Genomic DNA, 25,266 nt, shown 5'->3' on the forward strand with positions numbered 1-25,266 from the left:
TAAAGTCATGCACCTTGGAAGCCAAAATCCATGCAAGACTTACACCCTTAATTGTGAGATCCTAGCGAGGACTGTAGCAGAACGTGATTTAGGGGTGATCATCAGTGAGGACATGAAGACTGCCAAGCAAGTGGAAAAAGCTTCATCTAAGGCAAGATAAATCATAGGTTGTATACGTAGGAGTTTCGTCAGCCGTAAGCCCGAAGTCATTATGCCTTTGTATAGATCCATGGTGAGACCCCCATCTGGAATACTGTGTACAATTCTGGAGGCCACATTACCGCAAAGATGTGCTGAGACTTGAGTCGGTTCAGCGAATGGCCAACCGGATGGTCTCGGGACTCAAGGATCTCCCTTATGAGGAACGGCTGAATAAGTTGTAGCTGTACTCACTTGAGGAACGCAGAGGGGAGACATGATCGAGACGTTCAAATATCTCACGGGCCGTATTGAGGTGGAAGAGGATATCTTCTTTTTCAAGGGCCCCACGGCAACAAGAGGGCATCCGTGGAAAATCAGGGGTGGGAAACTACACGGTGACACCAGGAAATACTTCTTCACTGAAAGGGTGGTTGATCGCTGGAATAATCTACCGCTACAGGTAATTGAGACCAGCAACGTGCCTGATTTTAAGATAAAATGGGATCGTCACGGGGGATTTCTTCACAGGGGAGGGTTATTGCGGTGGGCAGACTTGATTGGCTGTGGCCCTTATCTGCCGTCTGTTTCTATGTTTCTATGAGCCGCTGGCTTCGGGGGGGGGGGGGGGGAACGTATCAAAGCTAGTTTCCATTATTTCCTATGGGGAAACTCGCTTTGATATACGAGTATTTTGGTTTACGAGCATGCTTCTGGAACGAATTATGCTCGTAAACCAAGGTTCCACTGTATTTGTATTGTGATTTGCCCTTCACTTGCTATGCCCTTTTTTGTTGTTTTTGTTAATCACAAATATGAATTATATGAGTAGTAATGTAATTGTGATGTAACTAAGGATTGTACTAAGGACTAGCCTCAAATAGCAAAAGCTATGGGTACTAATATGAAATGTGTCTGGGTCAGCTGAGGTTGGGATGTTATAGGGGAAGCATTCAGATTACCAGTGTGGGAGGACTATGATGATTACTTAGGTGTGATGCTAAGTGGTCAGATTCAGGGTCCTAATTGCTTCACCCCTGAGTGAAGACTGTCACAGCAAAGATCAGGTTCAGTTTGTTAGGAAGAAAAAAATACATTTCCTGAGGATTGAAGATTTCAGCTCTGATTCTAATTGAGCTGGAAGTGTAAAGAAATAGAAGGAAACTACTGGTAAAGAAAAATTCTGATTTATAGAACTATTTAATTTAGCATTGATTATACTAAAATATAGTATTATTTTTCCTTTTTTATAGGTTGAATGACACATACTCAAGCCGATGGGATGAAAGAAGTTTGTCCCAGAGATCAAGATCTTGGTCTCGTGATGGCTACTATTCAGATAACAGCAGAGGGAGAGTGTTCCACATGAAGAAACGCAGAAAAGAGAGAAAAAGGCTGAAGAATAAAAAGAAATCCAAAAAGCAGAAACATTCAAAGAAGCTTAAACTAGCTAAAAAAGGCTCTTCGCTTTTGCCTGACATAGAATCATCTTGTTCTTCAAGCAGAAAGACAAAGTCATCTCATGAAAAAGAAAAGAGATCTTGCTCTTCAATATCTTCAAAACATTCATCTAAAAAAGATTGGTCCAAGTCTGAAAAAGGTCATTACTCTTCTTCATCAAGTGGAGAATTGCGGTCATACTCCAGGTCTATATCTAGATCCAGATCTTATTCAAGAGAAAGTTCAAGGTCTAGGACTGTTTCTAGATCTTCATCATGTTCTCGAAACAGATCAAGATCTAAGTCTAGATCAAAAAGCTCTAGATCACGGTCTAGGTCTACATCGAATTCTGGCTCTAGATCAGTGTCTAGTTATAGTTATAAATCTAGAGATCGGAGAACAGTGTCAAGATCACCAAAAAAAGTCACAGTTAATCCATTGCAAAGTAAACCTAACCAAACTGAGCCTGTTAAACCAATTCCACAGCCAAATGATAAATTGTTAGTGCCTCCAGTTCTAACTGAAAGCATTCCTGTGGTTCCTTTAAGTGATAGTCCTCCACCTTCAAGATGGAAACCTGGACAAAAGCCCTGGAAGCCATCCTATGAACGAATTCAGGAAATGAATATGAAGGCATCTCATTTAATTCCTGTTCAGAAAAATAATCATGCCTCAATAAAAAGTAAAGAGGTCAATGTTGCCCCCTACCATAAGCATCAAAAGAGCTCAGATAGTGAAGAAAGTGACTCATCAAAGTATCAAAGTGACAGAAGCTCAGATCATCATCGAAGATCAAAAAGTAGGTCTACCAGAAGTAGATCTTACACTAGGTCTTATAGTAGATCAAGAAGCTTTACACATTCAAGGTCAAGGTCCAGAAGTGACTCTTCATCTTACCATAGATCCTCATCTTATGATTCTTACAGTGAAAATAAAAGTCCTAGAAAAAGATCAACTTCTAGTGAACAAAATTTTGACTCCAAGGAAAAGAAAAGCAGCTCTGAAAGTGACCTTTATAAACATCAAAACAGTAGAGATGATCAAAGTCCAAATCCAAACAAAAGTGCATCAACTTCAGGTTCATCCCCAGATAGTGATATGGAGAGGAAGTTGCTAGCTGTCTGGGTAAAACAAGTGAAACATTCCATATCTGAAGTGGTTAAGAATTTTAATACTGATCAGGAGCAGGATCAGTGCAAACTGAATAATAATGGAGATGAAAAGAAGCATGATGATGATGAAGAGTGTGACCCTTCCAATAAACAAATTTCTATAAAGGATATGATCTGTGAAAAGCATAGAAATGATGAAAACATAGGAGCAGGTACCAGTAATATTGGAAAATTGGAATCTACATCATACTCGCAAAAAGAAAACAAATCTGACAGGGAAACCTCTGACAAAGAGGAAGGTGAGGCAAGTTCAGAATCTGATACCTCAGTCAGTGACTCTATCAGTAGGTTAAAAACAAGATCAAAGTCTTCTGAAGTTGTTTCTGATGGTAATTCCCATCCACTGAGAAAGCAACAGTCCTCTGAATCAGAAAGTTCCCAATCAAGCTCAGAGAATAACAAAAGGAAGTCCAGAAAACAGAAAAAACAATATTTAAGAGATAAACTTGGGAAGGTAAAGGCTGCAACAAATAAATCAAAGGGAACAGATGATAAAAAACACAAAGGTCAGAAAAGGAAACCAGAATTTCATTGGCAGCCTCCTCTGGAATTTGGAGAGGAAGAAGATTATGAAATGGTCCTTGAAAAGCCAACACGAGTTAGCAAAAAAATTGAAAACAATTCTGGCAATCATGGCGAAAATGAAGATTCTTCTGAAGGTGCTAGGCAGTCAAAGAGGCATGCTATGTATCAAGCTTCACCAAATCATCTTAATAAAGATGTCACTAAACAGCAATATTCATTTAATACCTTAAGTCCAAAGCAAAATCTTGAAGCAGTTGAAGAAAATAAGTTTATTTCCAAAAAGATTAAAAGCAGTCAAGTTGAATCTGAAGATGAGTCAGAGGCGGGTAACATTGGTGTCTCTGATCAGATCTCATATGGAACTATCATTGTTGAAGCTTTATCTCCAGTATACACAAAATTGAATACATACAGTGGTAAAACTGAGAACCAGTATCAACAAACTAATCAGCTTATTGAAGGGCCTGCTTATCATGAAAAGAATAGAAATGAACAAACAGATGGTAAAGAAGAAAATGCAGAACTAGATGACAGTAACTCATTAGATTTTCCTCCTACTGAGGAAGAAATCAAGATTGTGAAACCTGAAGTCAAACAAAATGTTGCTTTGGATAAATGGAAACCTGTACAGGCTGCAAGTACTCTTCAGACACCAACTAATTTCAGTCTTCTAGAAGTACTGAATTCTACAGTAGAACCAGAGGTTAAGCCTCAAGGCTTAAGAATAGAGATAAAGAGCAAAAATAAAGTCAGACCAGGATCTCTGTTTGATGAGGTTAGAAAGACAGCACGGTTAAATCAGAGGCCAAGGAACCAAGAGAGCTCAAGTGAAGAGAGATCATCCAGTAGAGATGGCAAAAGTCGATCCAGGAGTCTAAGTAGGTCACGGAGTAAATCCAAATCAAAGTCCAGGAATAGAACAAAATCAAGGTCAAGGACACGGTCGTCCAGCCGGTCAAGGAGTCGATCACGAAGTTCTAGTTACTCTTACAGGTTAGAAATTACTCTGTATACTTATTTTTCCAGTTAATCCGCGTTTGTATGTGCTGTTTAGGCCACATACAGTATAAGTAGAGGCCAACTGAGTTTTGGTTTTGGCACCGAAACCAGTCCAAAATTGGAGTTCAAATTTCAGCCAGCAATGCAAATGCATTGTGGCTGAAACTGATCAACTCCTTCCCCCCAGTCAGACCCAAGTCTTCCCCTGCTCGCAAGAATTTTTGGCAGCCATTTTATGGAAGAACGGACAGGGACAGGAGCAACTGAAATAGCTCCTGCCCTAAAGAGGCCACTAGACCACCAGGATAATTAAAGGTAGGTCTGGTGAGGATCTTTGGGTGGTCAGGGGAGGGGGGAGGGTGTAGAAGGCAGCTCAGCAGTACCCAATCACTTTGGGTGGGGAGGGTAGCCAGCCTGGTCCGGCTGGGCTAGACTTGGTCTTGGGGAAGGGGTAGTGCTAGTGGCCTGGGAAGACCCGCTCTGTGCTGGGGATGGTGCCACTTTCAGCTAAGACCAATCGGCAAATGTTGGCTGCTGAGTGTTTTGGCTGACCTCCAGTATATATAGGGAGAAAATTAGGCAGAATGAAACAAATAATTATACATAACCAATACCATGCTTTCAGTCCACAAATCAAAGGAGAGAAATCAATCACTTCCAAGAGAAGTTGGATTTTAAGGAAAAACAAAAACAATTGAAAGAAATACAGAGGGCTGTTGGATAATTCTATTATACAGCCTGAATGGTGGTTTCAACGGAAGCTTCTGGTATTCTCATTGTCCTTTAACTAAATATAAAATGAGAAACATCTTGATTCTTCTTTCTTATTTGTGCACAGTTTAGGTAAGCATAAAACGTTGGTGGTAATGATTTTTTAACATATTCTCAAAAAGGTTCTGTCTCAGTGGGTGTTTAACTACATCTGCATTGACTTGGGAACCTAAATGTGCCAGATGTGTTGAGAAGTCTTAGTTAAAATTACTCTCCTAGTGCTTCCTGGAACTGAATCTCTAGTAGGTTTAGCAAAAGGCTACTAACTGTAAGCTCTGATGATCCCCAGTAGGCCTCATTGGTTCACACTCAAATGGCCAAATTTCAGTTTTCAGATTTGGACTAAATCAAGAGACAAGCTTTGGTTGCAGATGCAGTTTCAGTTAGACAGTTTTGACATTATTTCAGTTTTGGCCGAAACTGACCCCCCCCTCCCCCTTAGTTTTGGTCAGCCTCTAGTTTGGACCTTCTTATTCTCTCATTTATCACTCATTTAGATTACTACAATTCACTGTTAATAGAATACATACCTCCGATATTAGAAGATTACAAATATGGATATAAAACAACTATGTAAATCAAAGAAATTATGACCATCTGGACACCCGCACCCACTTCTTCAAGTTGAGCATTCTGTTATGTCCCTTCTAGATTCCATTCGCTAAGTATTCAGTCCCAAACCACAATCTGGGAATTGCAGAAATCCAACACTTTTCTGAGCTCATGTCCTTGTCATCTCCCCCCCCCCCCCAACACCCTTAGACTGAGAGCTACAAACTAGAGAATTACATGGGGAAAAAAAATCTGTCCCGGTCACTGCCCCGTCCCCGGTCCACCGTCCCCTTCACCGCCCCGTCCCTGCAGCTTCCACCCTTCTCTCTCACCACAAAGCCACCCTAAGAATCTCCCTCCCTCCCCCTTACCTTCATGGCGTGTTAGTAAAGAAACTTCAGGGAGGGAAGGCGCGTGGCCCCCTCCCTCTCTCCCTACCTACCTAAGGCCAAATCTATCTCCCTCCCTCCCCCTTACCTTCGCGGTGCTTTAGTAAAGAAACTTACTGAAACCGGCAAAGCCTGCCTGTGCCTGCAGTCGTGTGTGTGTGGGTGGAAGCTTCTCCTCTGACGCAACCAGAAGTTGGGAGGGAGGGGGCAATGTGCGATCGGTGACCGCGCGCCTTCCCTCTCTTAACTGTGGGGACAAGGCCATTCATCGCTCCATGGGGCAGTGGATGGCCTTGTCCCAGTGCCCGCAGTGAGCACTTTTTCCTCCCCCTGCCGTTTTGGCAGGCTAGCCGCGGGTAACTGCCACCGTGTCATTCTCTACTAGAAACATATCCAGTTTCAATTTCAGCAAGCAATCCGTGCAGAAGTCTTTTGCAGTTGCTCTGCTTCTTTTCTTCTTCTTCTTTTTTTTTTTTTGCTTAAAGTTCGTTTGTTCGGTGGCTTCAGTGCCTTGAGACCCCTTCCAGTGGTCCACTGTCAGAGGAAAGGATGCAGTCCCGCGGAGCCAAATTGCTGCTTCACAGAGAAACTGGTGGATCTGTGGAGCCAGCCTGCTGTGTGCCACCCTTCTTAGATTCAGGGGTCCTTCCTCTGGGAGTTTGCGTGCCAGCTGATTTTGTCACAAGTTTTAAGTGCAGGCTCTGCATCTGGAGCAAAAACCCCAGGTTTAAAAACGCAGACTGTTTTTCCCACCCCTGACTTTGTGGGGGCTGAGGTCACAGTTGGTTTCCAACCAAATGGCAGTCCAAAGATTTCAAGTCTGGTCCATTTGGAGCTGTTTCTGAGGCAGAAAATCATTTTCCTCCATTCCAATGCTGTTTAAAGCTGCTGAGAGTTTGGCACTGCATAACTGAGTAAACCTCCATTATTTCCATGGGAACTGGGGGAGCCTTGTAAAACGATTTTAAAGTAGAGGTCTGCACAGGAACGGGGATCTCGGGAATCCCGCGGGAATCTCCCCTAACCCATGGGACTCCCACGGGGACCCGCTCTAGCTAACGGGACTCCCACGGGGATGAAAGGCTTTGGAAGCAGGGTTCGTCCATATAAATAATGGACACATCAGCCTTAGTAAAAGAGGGGGTTTATAAGTTAATTACCTGAACAGAAAATAAAAAAAGGGTTCCACCAAAGAGATTCCACAAGGAAAACAGCAGCGCAAACACAAAAGAAACTGTGGAATTGATGATCCTGTCAGAAGTAATTGCTGCTTTTTATGAGGATGGGCGGGGATGGAGGTAATTCCTTGTGGGGATGGGTGGGGCCGGAGAGGATCCTGACGGGGGACGGGTGGGGACGAAGAGGATCCTGGTGGGGACGGGCAGGGATGGGTGGGATTTCTGTCCCCGCGCAACTCTCTAATTTAAAGTTGTTTTTCACAGTTTCTGAGGGTAGGGTTCAGGCCTCCCACCTCCCCAGACCACAAATCGCTATTTTTTATTTTCAGGTTTTGTTTGTTTTTGCCATTTTTGGTGCAAATTTGCTAGCAGCAGCTATCTTGGATTTTAAACAATCTTTTTTTCAACATTTTATTTCTGCCTCAATACCCCTCAGTTTGCTTAAAAATCATTTGGGATTGACTCCCCAGTCCATAATCTATTGAATATGTGTATTGATTGTGCCGGATTGGCGCCGGATCAGCGACCGTGTAACGCGTGCCATAGCACACTGAGAAAGAGGGCAGTAGCTTCAGGCTTTGCCTCCTTCGGGTACTCTAGGGCTGGGAAGCTGGCCTGGGTCCATAACTTTGGAAAAAATTCTATACAGAGGCTGTTCTGGAGTCTGATGCAAAACGCTTGCGTTCTGAGTCTGAGGTCTGAGTCTGGGGTCAGGTGGGGCTTCCTCATATCAAGAGGCCAACTTCTCAGTTTTAACAGGAGCGAACTCAACTTTCCTCGGATCAATGGGGAGGGGCACGTTAGACCTCTTTTGCCTGCCTGAGAAGGAGAGAAAAGCAGAGCAGAGAACCAGAGAGGAGAAGAAGGAGCAACAGAAGGCAGGAGAGAGCAAGGTGCATCGGCGAGAGGTAGCTCCGCCCACCCCCTAACATCATCCACCGGAGCTTCTCCTTAAAAGGGGAGGGGCCAATGGTGCTCAGCCATTTGGCACGCGTTAAAGGCGCTCGCCTTAGCGAAAGGGCCTTGAGAAGGTCTTTGAGAAGGGACGAGCCACCGCTAAAGGAGAGCAGAAGGAGACCACAGCAGGCGCAGAGGACACACAACCAGGCAGACACAGCAGGTACAGAGGACACACAACCAGGCAGATACAGCAGGTACAAAGGACACAGCAGGCACAGACGACACACAACCAAGCAGACACAGAGGACACAGCAGGTGCAGAGGACAGCCACAGCAGGCGCAAAGGACACACAACCATGCAGGCACAGAGGACAGACACAGAAGACATCCACAGCAGACCGGCAAGCGGGCAGCAATGGAAGCAGCAGACAGAAGCAGGATGTTGAGCTAGGTCTTACGTATCCGCTTGATGCAGAGAACTGGAGAGCCTGAAGAAACAAGTCAGACTCCTGGAGGGCAGAATACTGGAACTGGAGGCACTTCAAGCAGTGGAGGAGGAAGACAGAGATGCAGAGAACATCAAGACAGAGGATGCAGAGAACATCAAGACAGAGGACACCATCGAGAAAGAAATCCGAGAGCTGGAGAAGTTCATAGAGGAGGCATACAGGGAGGCTGTGGAAAATCACCAGCAACAGTGGAACTGCCGAGATACACCTACAGAGAGTGTGGACCACCTGACGGACAACCACCAGGAAGAAATGGGTGACATCAGCGAGATCTGGAAACAGCGGAAGGAACCCACAAGAAGATGCCAGGGTGAGAGAAAATGGATGGGAACGAAGGACACGGACCTACAGCTGGAGAATCAAGAGAAGATAGAGAGGACAGCAATCGTCATGGGGGACTCCCATCATCAGACAAGTTGACAGCCACATAGCGGGAGGAAGTCTGGATCGGCTGGTAACCTGCCTACTGGGAGTCAAGGTAGAAGACATAATGTGCCACATCGATAGGATCATTGACAGTGTGGAAGAAGAAGATATGGCGGTGGTGATCCATGTGGGGACGAACCCTGTTGTAATTCCTGTTGCTGACGTTGAAGTACTAAAGGACCAGTTCCGGATGCTAGGAAGGAAGCTGAAGACCAGAACACCAGAGGATAGCATTCTCGGAGATCCTGCCGGTATCCAGGGCCGACGAGAAGAGGTAGATGGAGCTGCAAGCGGTCAACACGTGGATGCGGCACTGGTGTGAGGAAGGATTCAACTTCGTGCGCAACTGGACGACATTCTGGGGGAAGAGCAAGCTATTTAGGAAGTATGGACTTTACCTCAGCAGAGACGGACGAGGCTACTTACAAGCAACATCAAGAGAGAAGTTGAGAAGTTTTTAAACTAGGAAGAAGGGGAAAGCTGACAGTCGACTGAGAGAGTCAGTGGTTTGGGAACCAGTATACCCGGAGGGTACCGTGCAGGAAGATAGAGGGGAAGACTCACCAGATCACAGGCAAGACAGATCGAAAGGGACACAAGAAGAAAGGAAATGCAAGAAAGGAACAGGCCGCAAACTCAAGTGTATGTGCACGAACGCAAAGAGCCTAAAGAATAAGATGGGTGAATTAGAAGCTATGGCACAAAAAGATAATGTGGACATCATTGGCATCACGGAAACATAGTGGACTGAGGAAAACGTCTGGGACATTGTGCTACCGGGATACAAACTATACCGCAGAGACAGAATGGCTCAATAAGGTGGGGGCATTGCCATATACGTCAAAGAGGGAATTGAATTTACTGGCGAGAACATGCCACAACAGGCGGATAAGTTAGTGTCTCTATGGGTCAAAATTCCAGGAACAAATGGACTGGAAATGAAGATTGGCATCTACTACCAACCCCCAGGTCAGTCCGAAAGAAATTGTTGGAGAAATGACGGACGAGATTAAACGCAACTGCAAGGGAGGCAACACAGTTATCATGGGTGACTTCAACTATCCGGGGATAGACTGGAACCTAGGCACCTCTGGCTGAGCTAGGGAGACCAAGTTCCTGGATGCTGTAGGCAATTGTTTCTTGGAACAACTTGTCAAGGAAAATACAAGAGGAAATGCAATTCTGGATTTAATTCTAAATCAGCGGTCTCAAACACGCGGCCCACGGGCCACATGCGGTCCCCCAGGGACTATTTTACGGCCCACAATCTGTCCTCTTCACTTCACAAGTTTTCCAATTGTGGAGAGGACAATCGCGTACAGACTGTGACTGCAGCTCTCCTAAAGCAGGGGTCCCCAAACTGCTTCCCTTCCCTTCTCACTGCCCTCCCTCAAGCCACCGCAATCGGGGAACAAGCCAGCGCCGAGGTCTTAGCTCTCCCTGCTTATCTTCCCCAGCTTGGAGCCGACCAATTCTCGCCACCCAACGTCAATTCTAACGTCGGAGAGGAAGTTCTGGGCCAGCCAATCGCTGCTGGTGGCCCGTAACTTCCTCTCCGACGTTAGAATTGACGTCGGGTGGCGAGAATTGATCAGCCCCGCGCTGGGGAAGATAAGCAGGGAGAGCTAAGACCTCGGCGCTTGCCTGTTCCCCAATGGTGGTGGCTTGGGGGAGGGCAGGGAGAAATAAAGAAAGAAAGGGGGGGACAGGGAGACAGAAAGAAAGAAGGGAGATGGGACACAGACAGAAAGGGGCATGGAGAGAGAAAGACAGAAAGAAAGGGGGCACGGAGAGAGAGAGAAAGACAGACATATAGAAAGAAGGGGGCAAGGTGAAAGAAATAAAAAGTTGGGGGAGGGAAAGAGACAGTTGCCATACCAGGGGAAAGAAAGGAAGGAGGGAGGGAGAGAAAGGAAAGAAAGAGATGTCAGACCATGGAAATAGGGATGGAAGAAGAGAGAGATAGAGGGAAGGTAAGACATGAAAACATAGATTTTGAAAAGAAAGCAGAAAAATTGAATATTAAGTTAATGCCAAAGATGGGATGCAAGGCAGAAAGTGAAGACGGAGAGAAAAACAGTCAAAGGACAAGAAGGCCCTGGAAACAGTTAAAAGCACAGAAAAATAAAGTCACCAGCCAACAAAGATAAGGAAAATGATTTTATTTTCAATATAGTGATTGAAATGTGTCAGTTTTGAGAAAGGAAAGATATTAAACTTTAAATGTGAGGGCTGCAGAAAAAATAGGGTACTTGGAGGGCCTTAGAAAAAATAGTTAATGACAATTTTGAATAAGGTAAAACTCTTTATAGTTTATAAATCTTTCCTTTAACTGTTAAAGGAAAAATTTATAAACTATAAAGAGTTTTACCTCATGCAAAGTTGTCATTTCTTTAATAAGACATTAACTATTTTTTCTGCGGCCCTCCAAGTACCTATAAATCCAAAATGTGGCCCCATTAAGGGTTTGAGTTTGAGACCACTGTTCTAAATGGACTGCGAGGACCGGCACAAGGTGTAGAAGGGATGCTGGGAAACAGCGATCACATGATCCTCTTTGACCTGGATGCAGAGGCGAAACATCGATGCAGAACAACGGCCACAGCAGTGAACTTCCGAAAAGGGAATTATGAAGGGATGAGGTTCATGGTGGGGAAGAACATTAAGAAGAGGATAAGCACTGTAAAAATGCTAGAGCAAGCTTGGTCCCTTTTTAAGGACACAGTCACCGAGGCACAAAATCTATATATACCGCATATCAACAAGGGACCCAAGAAGAAAAAGAACAAGGAACCGGCATGGCTCATTGTAGAGGTGAAGGAAGTGATGAGAGACAAGAAGACTTCGTTTAAGCAATGGAAAAGGTCAAGAACGGACAAAAACTGGAATAAGCACAAACAACATCAACACAGGTGCCATAAGGCGGTACAAGGGGCCAAAAGAGACTACAAGGAAATATAGCCAAGGAGGCGAAAAACTTCAAGCCATTCTTTCGATATATTAATGGGAAACGACCCACGAAGGAAGTGGTGGGACCATTGGATGAATAAAGGGAGTGCTAAAGGAGGACAAAGCAATCGCCGACAAACTGAACACATTTTTTGCGTCTGTATTTACCGAAGAGGATATACACAGCATACCGGAACCCATCAGGCTATATGCTGGAAACGAAGACGGGAAACTGACAGGGTTGATGGTCAGTCTAGAAGAGGTATGCGAGCAGATCGATAGGCTCAAGAGTGATAAATCCCCGGGACCGGATGGCATCCAACTGAGGGTAATCAAGGAACTGAAAAGGACTATAGCTGAACTGCTTCAACTAATAGCCAAGCTGTCAATCAAATCAGGAAAGATTTTGAAAGATGGCGAATATTACGCCGATCTTCAAGAAAGGTTCGAGGGGAGATCCGGGAAACTACAGACCGGTGAGTCTGACCTCGGTACCAGGAAAGATGGAAGAGGCACTGATAAAGACTGCATCATTGATCACCTTGACAGACACGGTCTGATGAGGATCAGCCAGCATGGTTTCAGCAAAGGCAGATCTTGTTTGATGAACTTGTTGCACTTCTTTGAGGGAGTAAACAGGCAGATAGACAAGGGCGACCCGGTCGACATATATATGGATTTTCAGAAGGGATTCGACCAAGGTTCCACATGAACGCCTACTTCGAAAAATTGCGAGCCATGGAATCGAGGGTGAAATGCTCACATGGATTAAAAACTGGCTGGAGCATAGGAAACAGAGAGTGGGGTTAAATGGACAATACTCGGACTGGAAGAGCGTCACCAGTGGGGTGCTGCTGGGTACGGTGCTTGGACCCGTGCTCTTCAACATCTTTATAAACAATCTGGACATTGGTATGATGAGTGAGGTGATTAAATTTGTGGACGATACAAAGTTATTCAGAGTAGTGAAGACACAAGGGGTTGCGAAGATCTGCAATGTGACATAATCAAGCTCGAGAAATGGGCATCGACATGGCAAATGAGGTTCAGCGTGGATAAGTATAAAGTTATGCATGTCGGTAACAAAAATCTCATGCACGAATACACGATGTATGGGGCGGTACTTGGAGAGACCTCTCAGGAAAGAAACTTGGGAGTTCTGATCGACAAGTCGATGAAGCTGTCCGTGCAATGTGCGGCAGCGGCAAAAAGGATGCACGAATACAGGATTTCCTTCCCAGGAAAGGGACTTGGGAATTCTGATCAAGAAGTCAATGAAGCTGCCCACGCAATGTGAGGCGGCAGCAAAAAGGGCAAACAGAATGCTAGGAATGATAAAGAAGGAGATCACAAACAGTTTTGAGAAGGTTATCGTGCCACTGTACCAGGCTATTGTGTGCCCTCACCTGGAGTACTGCATCCAGCACTGGTCGCCATACATGAAGAAGGACACGGTGCTACTCGAAAGGGTCCAGAGAAGAGCGACTAAAACGATTAAGGGGCTGGAGGAGATGCCATACAGTGAGAGATTAGAGAAACTGGGCCTCTTCTCCCTTGAAAAGAGGAGACTGAGAGGGGACATGATCGAAACATTCAAAATACTGAAAGGAATAGACGTAGCAGATAAAGACAAGGTAGGAAGAACGAGAGGGCATTCTCTAAAGATGAAAGGGGATAGATTCCGTATAAACGTAAGGAAGTTCTTCTTCACCCAGAGAGTGGTAGAAAACTGGAACGCTCTTCCGGAGTCTGTTATAGGGGAAAACACCCTCCAGGGATTCAAGACAAAGTTGGACAAATTCCTGCTAAACTGGAACGTACGCAGGTGAGGCTGGACTTATTTAGAGCACTGGTCTTTGACCTGGGGGCTGCCGCGTGAGCGGACTGCTGGGCACGATGGACCACTGGTCTGACCCAGCAGCCTCAATTCTTATGTTCTTATGACTCCGACAGTTCGGCCGGAAAAGGAGTCCAAGGTCCGTGATATTCTGCAACATCTCTTAGACATTGGAGCGATGGAACCCGTACCAGAACATGAATCAGGCTTAGGCAGATAATCCTTATACTTTATCGTGCCATAGAAAGGTTTGGAGGATTGGAGACCCATTCTGGATCTAAAGTCTGTCAATCACTTTTTGCGGATTTCTCACTTTTGCATAGAAATAGAGTGCACTGTGATATCTGCTGTCTCTCCAGTAGAGTTTCTGTCATCCTTGGATCTCTCAGAGGCTTAACTCCATGCTCCAATTTACTCGGAGCATCACTGGTTTCCTCGTTTTCCATATTCTTCAACAGCGTTTCCAGTTCACAGCTCTGCTTGTTGGCCTCGCAACTACACCCCACACTTTCACCAAGTTGATGGTAGTTGTGGCAGCTTTTCTCTGCTGGCAGGGGGTTCAGACCCATCCTTTCTTGGACAACTGGTTGATCCAGTATCTGTCTCGTCAGGAGTGCAAAAGTGCAGTGGAGACGGAGGCATTGGCATCTTCAAGAAGTGCTGCTTGACGCCCTCCCAGTCCCTGAAGTATCTGGGCCTTCTCTTCAACATCAGATAGTCATGTATTTCTCCACGAGGCACATAGAGAGAAACTTCAACAGATCAGAGATCTCCTGGACTGTACAGTTCCCTAGGCCTGGCTTTATATGCAGGTTCTGGGGGTCAATGTCAGTCTTGACGATGATCCCCTGGGCCCCATGTACCTTTTACAGGAGCCCCTCCTCTCTCGGTGGTCTTCGCAGGGTCATCCCCTTCAGATGTTGCTCCCCTGGACAATACCAGCTCACAGCAGCTTGAGCTGGTGGCTTCAGGGGGAGGCTGTCTGCCAGGGCTGGTTCTTTGGATTTCTGAGTGGATGACTTTTATGATGGGTGCCAGCCTATTGGGTTGGGGTGCTCACTACAGGGTCCGCTCCATTCAGGTGTAGTGGACTCCTTGTTCGTAACGTTGGTCAATCAATTGTCTGGAGCTTCAGGCATTTTGGCTGGCACTACTCGCTCTCCAGTCTCGAAGGAAAAGTATTCTCCAAAAATGCCTCAGCGGTGGCGTATGGAAATCAAGAAGTGCTCTTTTGGTTAAGGAGTAGATAATGACACGGTGGTTGTTACGCATCGAAACGAGAAGAGAAAAAATAGTGGTTGCTGCGGGGACTGGGACAAGGCCATTCACCGCCTCGTGGAACGGTGAATGGTCTTGTCTCTGCAGTGAAGCATGCATTGATCACGCGGTCCAGCATCCCCACCCAGTCGCCATATCCCACGTCCTGCCATCTTCCTCCACCTCACCTTAGTTGCTTACTTTAATTCTTCTCCCAGCCTCATGCTTTTAATAAGCTGCACACGCGGCTGCTTGAGTTGTTGAATCGTCTCCTCTCGTGCAACTTCCTGTTTCCGGTTGTGTCAGAGGAGACGATTCAACAATTCAAGCAGCCATGTGCGCGCGGCTTATTGAATGTGTGCCACTGGGAGAAGAAGAATTAAAGTCGGCACCTAAGGTGAGGTGGAGGGAGGGAGATGGCGGGATGTGCCGATTGGGTGCTGCTGGACCGCGCAATCTGTGATCGCGCGTGTTCCCTCACAGTAGAAAGGAGGGAGTGAAAGGGAAAGAGATGCTGGGCCAAGGGGATGAAGAGGGAGAGAAATAAACCCACAGCAGGAAAGAAAGGGGAGGACAGGCAGGTAAGCCAGATAGGGGGGGGAGGGGGAGAGAAAGAGGGAAAGAAGCCAGATGGGATTGCAGAGAAGAGACACATTGGTGTGAAAGAGGAAGAGAGGGGAAATCTGGACACAGGAAGGTAACAGAAACAGAGGGGAAATTATGTGCATGGGGGCATAGGGACAGAGACATAAAGGGGGATGTTATATGGACACAGGAGGGGCAATGCCAGATACATAGGGGAGATATTAGAAATGGGAAAAATAGGAACACAGAAGCAAGATGGTTTGTGCAGATGGGATCAGATGGTTTGTGGGGACGGAACGGGGACCGAGCTTACAGGCTCCGGCGGCTTGCACAAATTACAATGTAACATGCCACGAAGGTAAGAGGGAGGGAGGGAGGGAGATAGATGGTTGGACCGCATGAGGGGTGGTGAAATGTGGTGGAAAGAAACTGACACTGAAGGGGGTGGCGAGAGGGAATGGTGGTGGTCGAAAGGAATGGAACAGACGCTGAAGGGAAATGTGGAAGACAGTGGGGAGAAGGTGCTGAAGGGAAATGGGGAACAGAGAGTGGGGAGAAGGCGCTGAAGGGAAATGGGAACAGAGGGTGGGGAGAAGACGCTGAAGGGAAATGGGGAACAGAGAGTGGGGAGAAGACGCTGAAGGGAAATGGGGAACAGAGAGTGGGGAGAAGATGCTGAAGGGAAATGGGGAACAGAGAGTGGGGAGAAGACGCTGAAAGGGAAGAAGACAGAGATGCCAGACTATGGGGATAGAGGAATGAAGAAGATGGGTTCCAGACCAATTGGGGGGGTGAAGGGAGAGGCACAGTAACAGAACAAATGGAAGACGCAGAGAGAAGACAGGCAGTGAATGGAAGGTAGAAAAAAAATGTATTTTTTTTTTCTTTAGGATAAAATAGTATATTAGTTGTGTTGATAAAATTTTTTTTTATTTTTATGAAATTTAATACATTTACAATATCAAAAAATATCAAAGAAAAAAAGGAATTTTCAATACAAAATTTCCAAGACACCAAATATTACAAAAACAATCCTTTACAAGCCCTCTAAATGGGGAAACATATTTGATTATTTAACTCACTTAGTTTTAAAGGAAAACAAAGAAATGGGTTGAATTCGAATGAACCCAAATCATTACCTACTAAATTAGGACTCTGACTTCCAACCTAAATTTCTCATCAAAGAATGAAAGAATGAAAAAGGATAAGGTAAAAATCTCACTTCTGTTCACGAGCTAATAAAAATTGTTGCAATTGAATGGGGTCCCAAAAAACAAATTCCGTATCCTGTAACTTAACCAAACATTTACAAGGAAATTTTAAATAGAAAGATGCCTCAAGTGCCAATACTCTAGTTCTCAATTTCAAAAATTATTTTCTCCTAAACTGCGTGGCACTTGAGACATCAGGAAAAATACTAACCAAATCCCCACAGAACTTGGTCAGTCTATTTTTAAAGTAAAGTTTCATTAACATCATTTTATCTGTCTCACTCATACATGTTAGTATCATTGTGGACCGAGTCTGGATAACATCCTGAGAATCTTCCAGAAACTGTCAAATTAACTTCATCTGTTACCAGATGGTCCACATCCTGTACGGTTTTCTTTTTCTTCTGGGGAAGGTATCCGCATTAGGTAGTCCCAGTATTTCTTTAAAATATTTTCTTAACAATATTTCTGGTAATAACAAATGAGTTACTGGGAAATTAACCAAGCGGAGATTCTTTCCCCGATGCATATTTTCTAACATTTCCATTTTTAAATGCATCAACGTAGAGTCTTTAATCGCAGATAGTGAAACAGATTGCAATGTGTTACTTTGAGTTTCAACCACTCCTAATCTTGTTTCCAAACAATTTAAATTGGCATCCACATTCTCAAATTTTTGAACCACAGACTGTGAGTAATCAGATGTTTGTTTCATTGATTCTCTGAGAAACCCTTCAACTCTAGAAATACCTAACCATAAATCTTTAAGAGTAATATCTTGTTTTTCCACTGCTTGTGATTGTTCATCCACTACACTTGTAAACTCAAGTGGTTTAGGTATTTCAGTAAAAACCAATTTACTTATTTGAGTGGGTGATACCACAAGACCAATGGAGATAGTGGGAGTTATATTCCCACCAACACCAGATATTGGATGAAGGGGGGGTGTCCTTTCAAGAAGACTCAGCGATGCTCCGGATATAGGGGAGTTCAAGTCAGGTAAATTTTGTGCTGGAGTCTCTAAAGAAATAGTCAAATGTCTGTCCATGGGACCTAAAACAACAGGTGTTGAACTTTTTGGTTTAACTTTCCTTTTGCCCATAGTCAGTTAACATTTATACAACTTGATATCCTGTTCCACAGCTCCACGTTGCTCCAAAGGGGCTCCCAAGGGGCGTGACCTGCCCCTTAGGGCACGCCCCTTCGGCCACGCCCTGCGGCCGCAACCGCAGCAGCAGTCGGGTATTTATGCAGGAAAGAACAACGGCAAGGAAGACGGACCCGGTGATGTCAGGGGTCCGTCTTCTGGGTTGCCTGCGATATGGTTGCAAACGCTGCTGTTACAGGGGCTGAACGGGGCAGCAAAAAGTTCCTCCGGCGTCCTCACGGGCAATCAAACAGCTCCCGGTCCCTCCACGGCAGCAGTCGGGTATTTATGCAGGAAAGAACAACGGCAAGGAAGATGGACCCGGTGACGTCAGGGGTCCGTCTTCTGGGTTGCCTGCGATATGGCTGCAAACGCTGCTGTTACAGGGGCTGAACGGGGCAGCAAAAAGTTCCTCCGGTGTCCTCGCGGGCAATCAAACAGCTCCCCGTGTTGATAAAAATTTATAAACAAAGCCCTGCCAGCTGAACATCTCTTTCTCTAGTTCAGCAGCCAGAACTTTGATTTATAAGGAAAGAATAAGCTAAATATTGCAGTACTGAGGCTAGTATGGATGCTGCGGGTACAGTAGTCACCGGGACTGTGGTCGCAGGGATGGGACAGGGATGGGGTGGGGACAGTGGTCACAGGGACGGTGACGGGGATAAATTTTTTTTCCTCATGTTATTCTCTAGTCAGGAGGCTCATATGTTCCACTGAGCGGAAGTGCATCTTCTGCCTCTCTCAGCAGCTCATGTGGCCAGAGTCATCAATGTTCAGGCTGACTTCCTCAGCCAACAGGTCCTGGACCCGGAAGAATGATCCCTCTTGCAAAAGATGTTCTGTTTCATTGTACAGCGCTGGAGTCAGCCTCATATGGACTTGATGGCTTCAGCAGAAAACTCAAAGGCCAGTCGCTTTTTCAGCTTCAACAGGATGAGAAATTCCAGATCTCTCTTCATCGATATCTTCTCAGTCGGGGGTTGGTGCTTTGGTCTTGGCTCTTGAGTGCTCAGTCTTGATGAAGCACAGTTTTTTGGATGTAGTTATCTCGACTCTTTTGCGCTCCAGGAAACCATCTACTGTGGCTTCTTATGCCAAAGCCTGAAAGGCTTTCCAACAGTGGTGTGCTAAGCATCAAGTGGAGCCTGAGAGTGCTCCCATTTCGGTGGTCCTGGTTTTTCTTCAGGTGGGCCTAGAGAAAGGTTTAGCAGTGGCCTCCCTTAAAGTTCAGGTTGCAGGTCTTTCATGTTTTAGAGCATGCAGAGGTGCTAGTTTGCTTGCGACCTCCCTTGCATCTTCCTTTCCCTTCATGGACTCTTAACATCGTTCTGCAGGGCCTTGGAGAGGCCCCATTCGAACCATTGAAGGATGCTTCTCTTCTGGATCTAACGGTCAAGACTGTCTTTCTGGTCGCCATTATCTCGGCACGGCGCATATCAGAGCTTCAGTCTCTTTTGTGCAGAGAACCCTTTCTCCATATTACGGATGCAGGAGTTGTCCTCTGTAATGTACCTTTCTTCCGAAGGTGGTATCAACCTTCCATGTCAACCAGGAGGTTCATTTGCCTGCGTTTCATTCCACAGGTTCGGAGTTCAAATATCAGATCTTATGCACATTAGATGTTTGGAGAGTCTTGCTCCACTATTTGGAGAGGACTAATGATTTCAGGTTGTATGATCACCTTTTTCTCTTAACTGCTGCACCTCACCGTGGTAGGCTGGTGTCTAAGTCCTCAATCGCTCGATGGATTCAAATGGCCATTTCTGCGACTTACATCGTCCACAGCAAGCAGTTGCCGATTTTGCTTAAAAGCCCACTCGACTGGAACTATAACTGCTCTGTGGATGGAGTCTCGCGTGATTCATCCTGATGAAATTTGCAGGGCAGCAATTTGGTCCTCTCTTCATACTTTACCTAGTTTTACCAAGTGGCTATGGCGGCTCGTTTTGATGACACTTTTGGGACCTCGGTGTTGTGGGCAGGCTCTTCTGTCCCTCTCTAGCTGTTACCATTGCTTTGGTAAGGCACCTAGTGCATGGAATCTAGAAGGGACCTAACAGCATGGAAGATTAGGTTTCTACCTTCGATAATCTTTTTTCTGTTAGTCCCTGTAGGATTCCATATGACCCTCTCTGTATGTACTCAGTTGTTGAATAGCCTGCTTCTTTCTGCTCGATTGTTCTCCTTGCAAGCTTGAAGTCTTTCCAACCAGTTGATGTATCCTGTGAGCAGTTTTCCACTTCTGTGAGTTTGATCTACTGAAGGCTGTCTCATGTGGGTGCTCGTTGCACACAGCAGGTTAGTTCTACATTATTCCTCAATGTTTTGCTGAATTGCCTTTGTGCCTGTTTATTACTTGTTTCAATTTTTGTAGAGCAGTTCAGAAATTGTTTGTATTGCTGGGGATCTTCCCCCACACATCCTTGTCATGGATTTGTTCAGGTATGTTACTTGGCTTTAGGTCTCAACTGAAACTGAATATGTTTCTAGCGCTCTGTGTGTGTATGTGTGTGTGTGGGGAGGGAGAACATGTGCTCAGAAAAGTGTTGTATTTTCACAACTTCCAGATTGCAGGTTGGGATTGAACACCTAGGCTATGGAATCCTACAGATATTAACAGAAAGAAGATTAGCGAAGGTAGAAACCTAATCTTCCATTGATTATCCATCTCACAAGAAGTCATCAAAATCATGTACCCTTCTAGATCTTTCATGTCTCCTTATCTCTTATATTCCTAATAGGTCCTTCACACTTGAAACTTAAAAGATCTTGTCTGTTAGTGTCGCAGTCTTTCATGCTCTTTTCTTTATACATAGCACTGAAACAATCTTGACATCTGTGCTTGGAGGCAGTAACTTGAGCCGAAAAGTCCTGTTGGTATGCTTACATTTTACAAGCACTTTAGAAGGGATTGAAGATGATGCCTTCCCTTCAGATCTATGCCAGTGCTCAGAAGGGCTTTGAAACCATTCATGATCATTGCCATATTAGGTGATCGCACATAAATCAGCTCCATGGCATATGTAAGCGCACGTGCCTAAATGTTGAGTCTTTTGTTACCAGGTTATACTAGTATTCTATAATTCAACATACCATGGGCACCTAGTTCCGTTATAGAAGGTACCCAGTTATAGAATTGCCTCTTATGTAATATAGTCTTAGGGATTAACTTGCCTTTTTTGTACTCTGAAAAGTAAACTTTTCTTATGCAGATCAAGAAGCTATAGAAGTCGTCGAAACAGAAGGGCATACAGTAGAGAATGGTCAAGAAGTAGGAGCAGCTCTTACACCTACAGACACCATAGGTGAGTTTCTCATTGATGTACATTAAACTGAACTATGTAATTATGATAATCTGTAATTGATAATGTATTTTATAGAAAAACTTAAACAAATCAACAAATTACTAGGAAAATAGAGAAGTATCAAAGTATAATAATTGAACATAAAAAGAAGCTTGTCATACTAGGAACAGTTCCAAAAAAAGAAATGGCCTAACTACTATGAGAGAATTCCATGGTTTCCTAGCTCAGTGGTTCAAGAACATGCCAAAAAGGCACCACTGAAGGTTGTAAGCCTTCTTAAGACCTGGTATGGGCTCCAGAAAATGCTTTTCTTAGGTAGGAAGTATTTTTCCTACAAACAGCTATCGGCTATGCGCTGGGATTCGTGCCAGGAACATTAGATCAGGTATTCTATCAGTGGGGATTATGGAGGATCCATACTCTGGGTCAGATATGGGAAGAAGGGAAAAACTTGCCTTTTATGGAACTAAAGGATTATTACTGTCATCTTCATTATCATGATTTTCATTATATAAAAATATGATTACATTTTTCACACAGCTCGAGGAGAATCGAGCCTTCAGGAAACAATACCTGAATGTGGAGGGGAGGGGCAATAGGGGTTGTATTTTCCAGATCTGTAATGCATTGTCATCTCTTACCACACACTGATTTATTATGTAAAGAGATGGGATTTAAAGTCTACATACGAGAAGAAACAGTGAGAAATGGGAGCTTTAAGTATTTGCTAAAAATTTCTATGGCTAACAACCTAGTGGAAATTTTATATAGACGGTATTATGCTCCATGGAGATTATTTAAAATGTTCAGTCATAGTTATGGAGGGACACCAGCATGGTGGATATGTCCCACAGTGCAAACTTATTAATAAGGTTCATATAATATCCTAGGACAAGCAGGCAGCATATTCTCACATGTGGGTGATGTAGGACACGACTTGGAAGCGGAACTGAGACAGGAATGCAGGACTGGAAGTGTAACAGTGATGGGGGACTTCAACTACCCGGGAATAGACTGGAGTACGGGTCACTCCAACTGCACTAGGGAAACAGGATTTGTAGAAGCTGTGAGGGACTGCTTCATGGAGCAACTAGTCAAAGAACCGACGTGAGGGGGTGCTACTCTTGACCTCATCCTAAACGGATTAGGGGGGCCTGCAAGAGGGGTAGAAGTGGGAGGACCACTAGGCAACAGTGATCACAATGCGATCAGATTCACATTAGAAAGGGGGACACCCATAGTAAGGAGGACCGCAACAACTGCGCTCAACTTCAAGAAAGGGAACTATGTTGCTATGAGGGAAATGGTGGGGAGGAAGCTCAGAAACATCTTTAGGATGGAGACTGTGGGAAGCGCCTGGACCCTATTCAGGGACACCCTGCAGGAAGCACAAAGAATGTACGTCCCCAGTTTCAGGAAAGGCTGCAAGAACAAGCGATCAAAGGACCCGGTTTGGATGTCAACTGAAGTAAAGAGGGCAATAAGTGACAAAAAAGTATCCTTCCGGAGATGGAAAAAGGACCCAATGGAGGAAAATCACCAGGCGCACAGGAAATGCCAAAAGGAATGCCACTGAGAGGTTAGAAAAGCGAAAGGGGAATACGAAGAGGGGCTGGCCAGGGAGGCGAAAAACTTCAAGGCATTCTTCAGTTACGTAAAGGGGAAGCGACCAGCGAGAGAGGAGGCGGGGCCGTTGGACAATGGGGATAGGAAGGGAGTGATTAAGGAGGATAAAGAGGTAGCTGAGAGGTTGAACACGTTCTTCTCGTCGGTTTTCACGAGCGAAGACACATCTAATATACCGGACTCAGAGGAGCTCATGAGTGGGGAACAGGCTGAAAAATTGGAGCACATAGAGGTAAGTAAGGAGGATGTCCTCAAACAGATAGACAGGTTAAAATGCGGTAAATCACCGGGCCCGGACGGGATTCACCCAAGGGTTCTGAAGGAACTAAGACAAGAAATAGCGGGCACAATCCAGCATGTTTGCAACCTATCCTTGAAAACTGGTGAGGTACCAGAGGACTGGAAATTGGCGAATGTCACACCTATCTTCAAGAAGGGATCGAGGGGTGACCCCGGGAACTACAGGCCGGTGAGCCTGACTTCAATTATAGGGAAGATGGTGGAAGCTATGATCAAGGACGGCATTTGCGAGCACATCGCGAGGAATGGCCTACTGAGAACAAGCCAGCACGGATTCTGTAAGGGAAGGTCGTGCCTAACAAACCTTCTGTACTTCTTTGAGGGAATAAGCAGTCGGGTGGACAATGGGGAACCCATAGACATCATTTACCTCGATTTTCAAAAGGCTTTCGACAAGGTGCCACATGAAAAGCTGCTTAGGAAGCTGTGGAACCACGGGGTGGGAGGGGATGTGCACAGATGGATCAAGCACTGGTTGTCGGGTAGACTGCAGAGGGTCGGAGTGAAGGGCCAATATTCTGACTGGCGGGGAGTCACAAGCGGTGTGCCACAGGGATCGGTGCTGGGGCCGTTACTCTTCAACATATTTATCAATGACCTGGAAAAGGAGGCAAAGTGCGAGGTTATAAAATTTGCAGACGATACCAAACTGTGCGGCAGAGTTAGGTCCAGGGAGGAGTGTGAGGACCTGCAAAGGGACCTGGACAAGCTGGAAGACTGGGCAAACAAATGGCAAATGCGCTTTAACGTGGATAAATGCAAGATCATGCATATAGGGAAAAAGAACCCGTTGTTCAACTACAAATTGGGGGGGGGGCATTGTTGGGAGACAGCAGACTTGAGAGAGACTTGGGTGTGCTGGTGGATGCATCACTGAAGCCATCTGCACAGTGCGCAGCAGCCTCGAAAAAAGCCAACAGGATGCTGGGCATCATAAAGAGGGGCATAACAACCAGGACGCGGGAAGTCATCATGCCATTGTATCGAGCGATGGTGCGTCCACATCTGGAATACTGCGTTCAGTATTGGTCGCCGCACCTCAAGAAGGACATGGCGGTACTTGAGAGAGTCCAAAGGAGAGCAACGAAACTGGTAAAAGGGCTGGAACACTGCCCATACGCCGAGAGGTTGGATAGGCTGGGGCTCTTCTCTCTGGAAAAAAGGAGGCTCAGGGGAGATATGATAGAGACCTTCAAGATCATGAGGGGCATAGAGAGGGTGGATAGAGACAGATTCTTCAGACTGAAGGGGACAACAAGTACGAGGGGGCATTCGGAGAAACTGAAGGGAGATAGGTTCAAAACAAATGCAAGGAAGTTTTTTTTCACCCAAAGGGTCGTGGACACTTGGAATGCGCTACCGGAGGAAGTGATCAGGCAGAGTACGGTACAGGGATTCAAACAGGGATTGGACGGATTCCTGAGGGATAAAGGGATCGTGGGATACTGAGGGAGGAGCTGGGATGTAACACAAGTATAGAAAGCTAACCAGGTAATAAGTATAGAAACCCAACCAGGTCGTGCATGTGCAAGACCGGAGGGTTAGAACTTCGATGGGAAGATAGGACTTCAATGAGAAACCAAGGTGGCAAGGGAGCCCCTTCTTGTGATTCAGACAGTTCGTGACCTGTTTGGGCCGCCTCGGGAGCGGACTGCCGGGCAGGATGGACCTATGGTCTGACCCGGCGGAGGCACTGCTTATGTTCTTATGTTATCCACAGAGCCCGGTACGGAGAGTGGTAAAAGTGATCTGTCACTTTAAGTTTTAAGAAACTTCGCAACTGGCTACACCACGCATGTGCAAGAGCCTTCCTGCCTGACGTAGGCTCGCAGTTCCTCAGTTCTTCATTCTCTATGGAGCGAAGACGTTCTTTTTTCTGGACTTTATCCAGTCGGCGTTGCGTTCAACCCATATCATTTTTTTCTAAACCTGTTCTTTGGACATTGTTTTCTTTTTCTTTACTAATTCTTTTCCAAAAAAATAATAATAATTTATTTTTCCTCATTGGCCTTTCAGCTCTTTTGTGGGGTTATTCAGCCTTCGTGTTCTT

At 45.4% G+C, this 25,266-nt stretch overlaps 1 protein-coding gene across 4 annotated transcripts in view; it reads left to right on the top strand.

Moving 5' to 3' along the window:
- The window catches only part of NKTR (natural killer cell triggering receptor), a 293,873-nt gene that overhangs the window by 229,116 nt on the left and 39,491 nt on the right, over window positions 1-25,266 (top strand). For all 4 annotated transcript variants that reach the window (XM_033931783.1, XM_033931786.1, XM_033931785.1 and 1 more), the window contains 2 exons: window positions 1,392-4,268; window positions 21,198-21,290. In XM_033931783.1, the coding sequence (XP_033787674.1) occupies window positions 1,392-4,268; window positions 21,198-21,290 (2,970 nt within the window). The remainder of the gene's footprint in view (window positions 1-1,391; window positions 4,269-21,197; window positions 21,291-25,266) is intronic.

Source organism: Geotrypetes seraphini, chromosome 2 (genome assembly GCF_902459505.1).
Source record: "Geotrypetes seraphini chromosome 2, aGeoSer1.1, whole genome shotgun sequence".
Taxonomy (NCBI): Eukaryota; Metazoa; Chordata; class Amphibia; order Gymnophiona; family Dermophiidae; genus Geotrypetes; species Geotrypetes seraphini.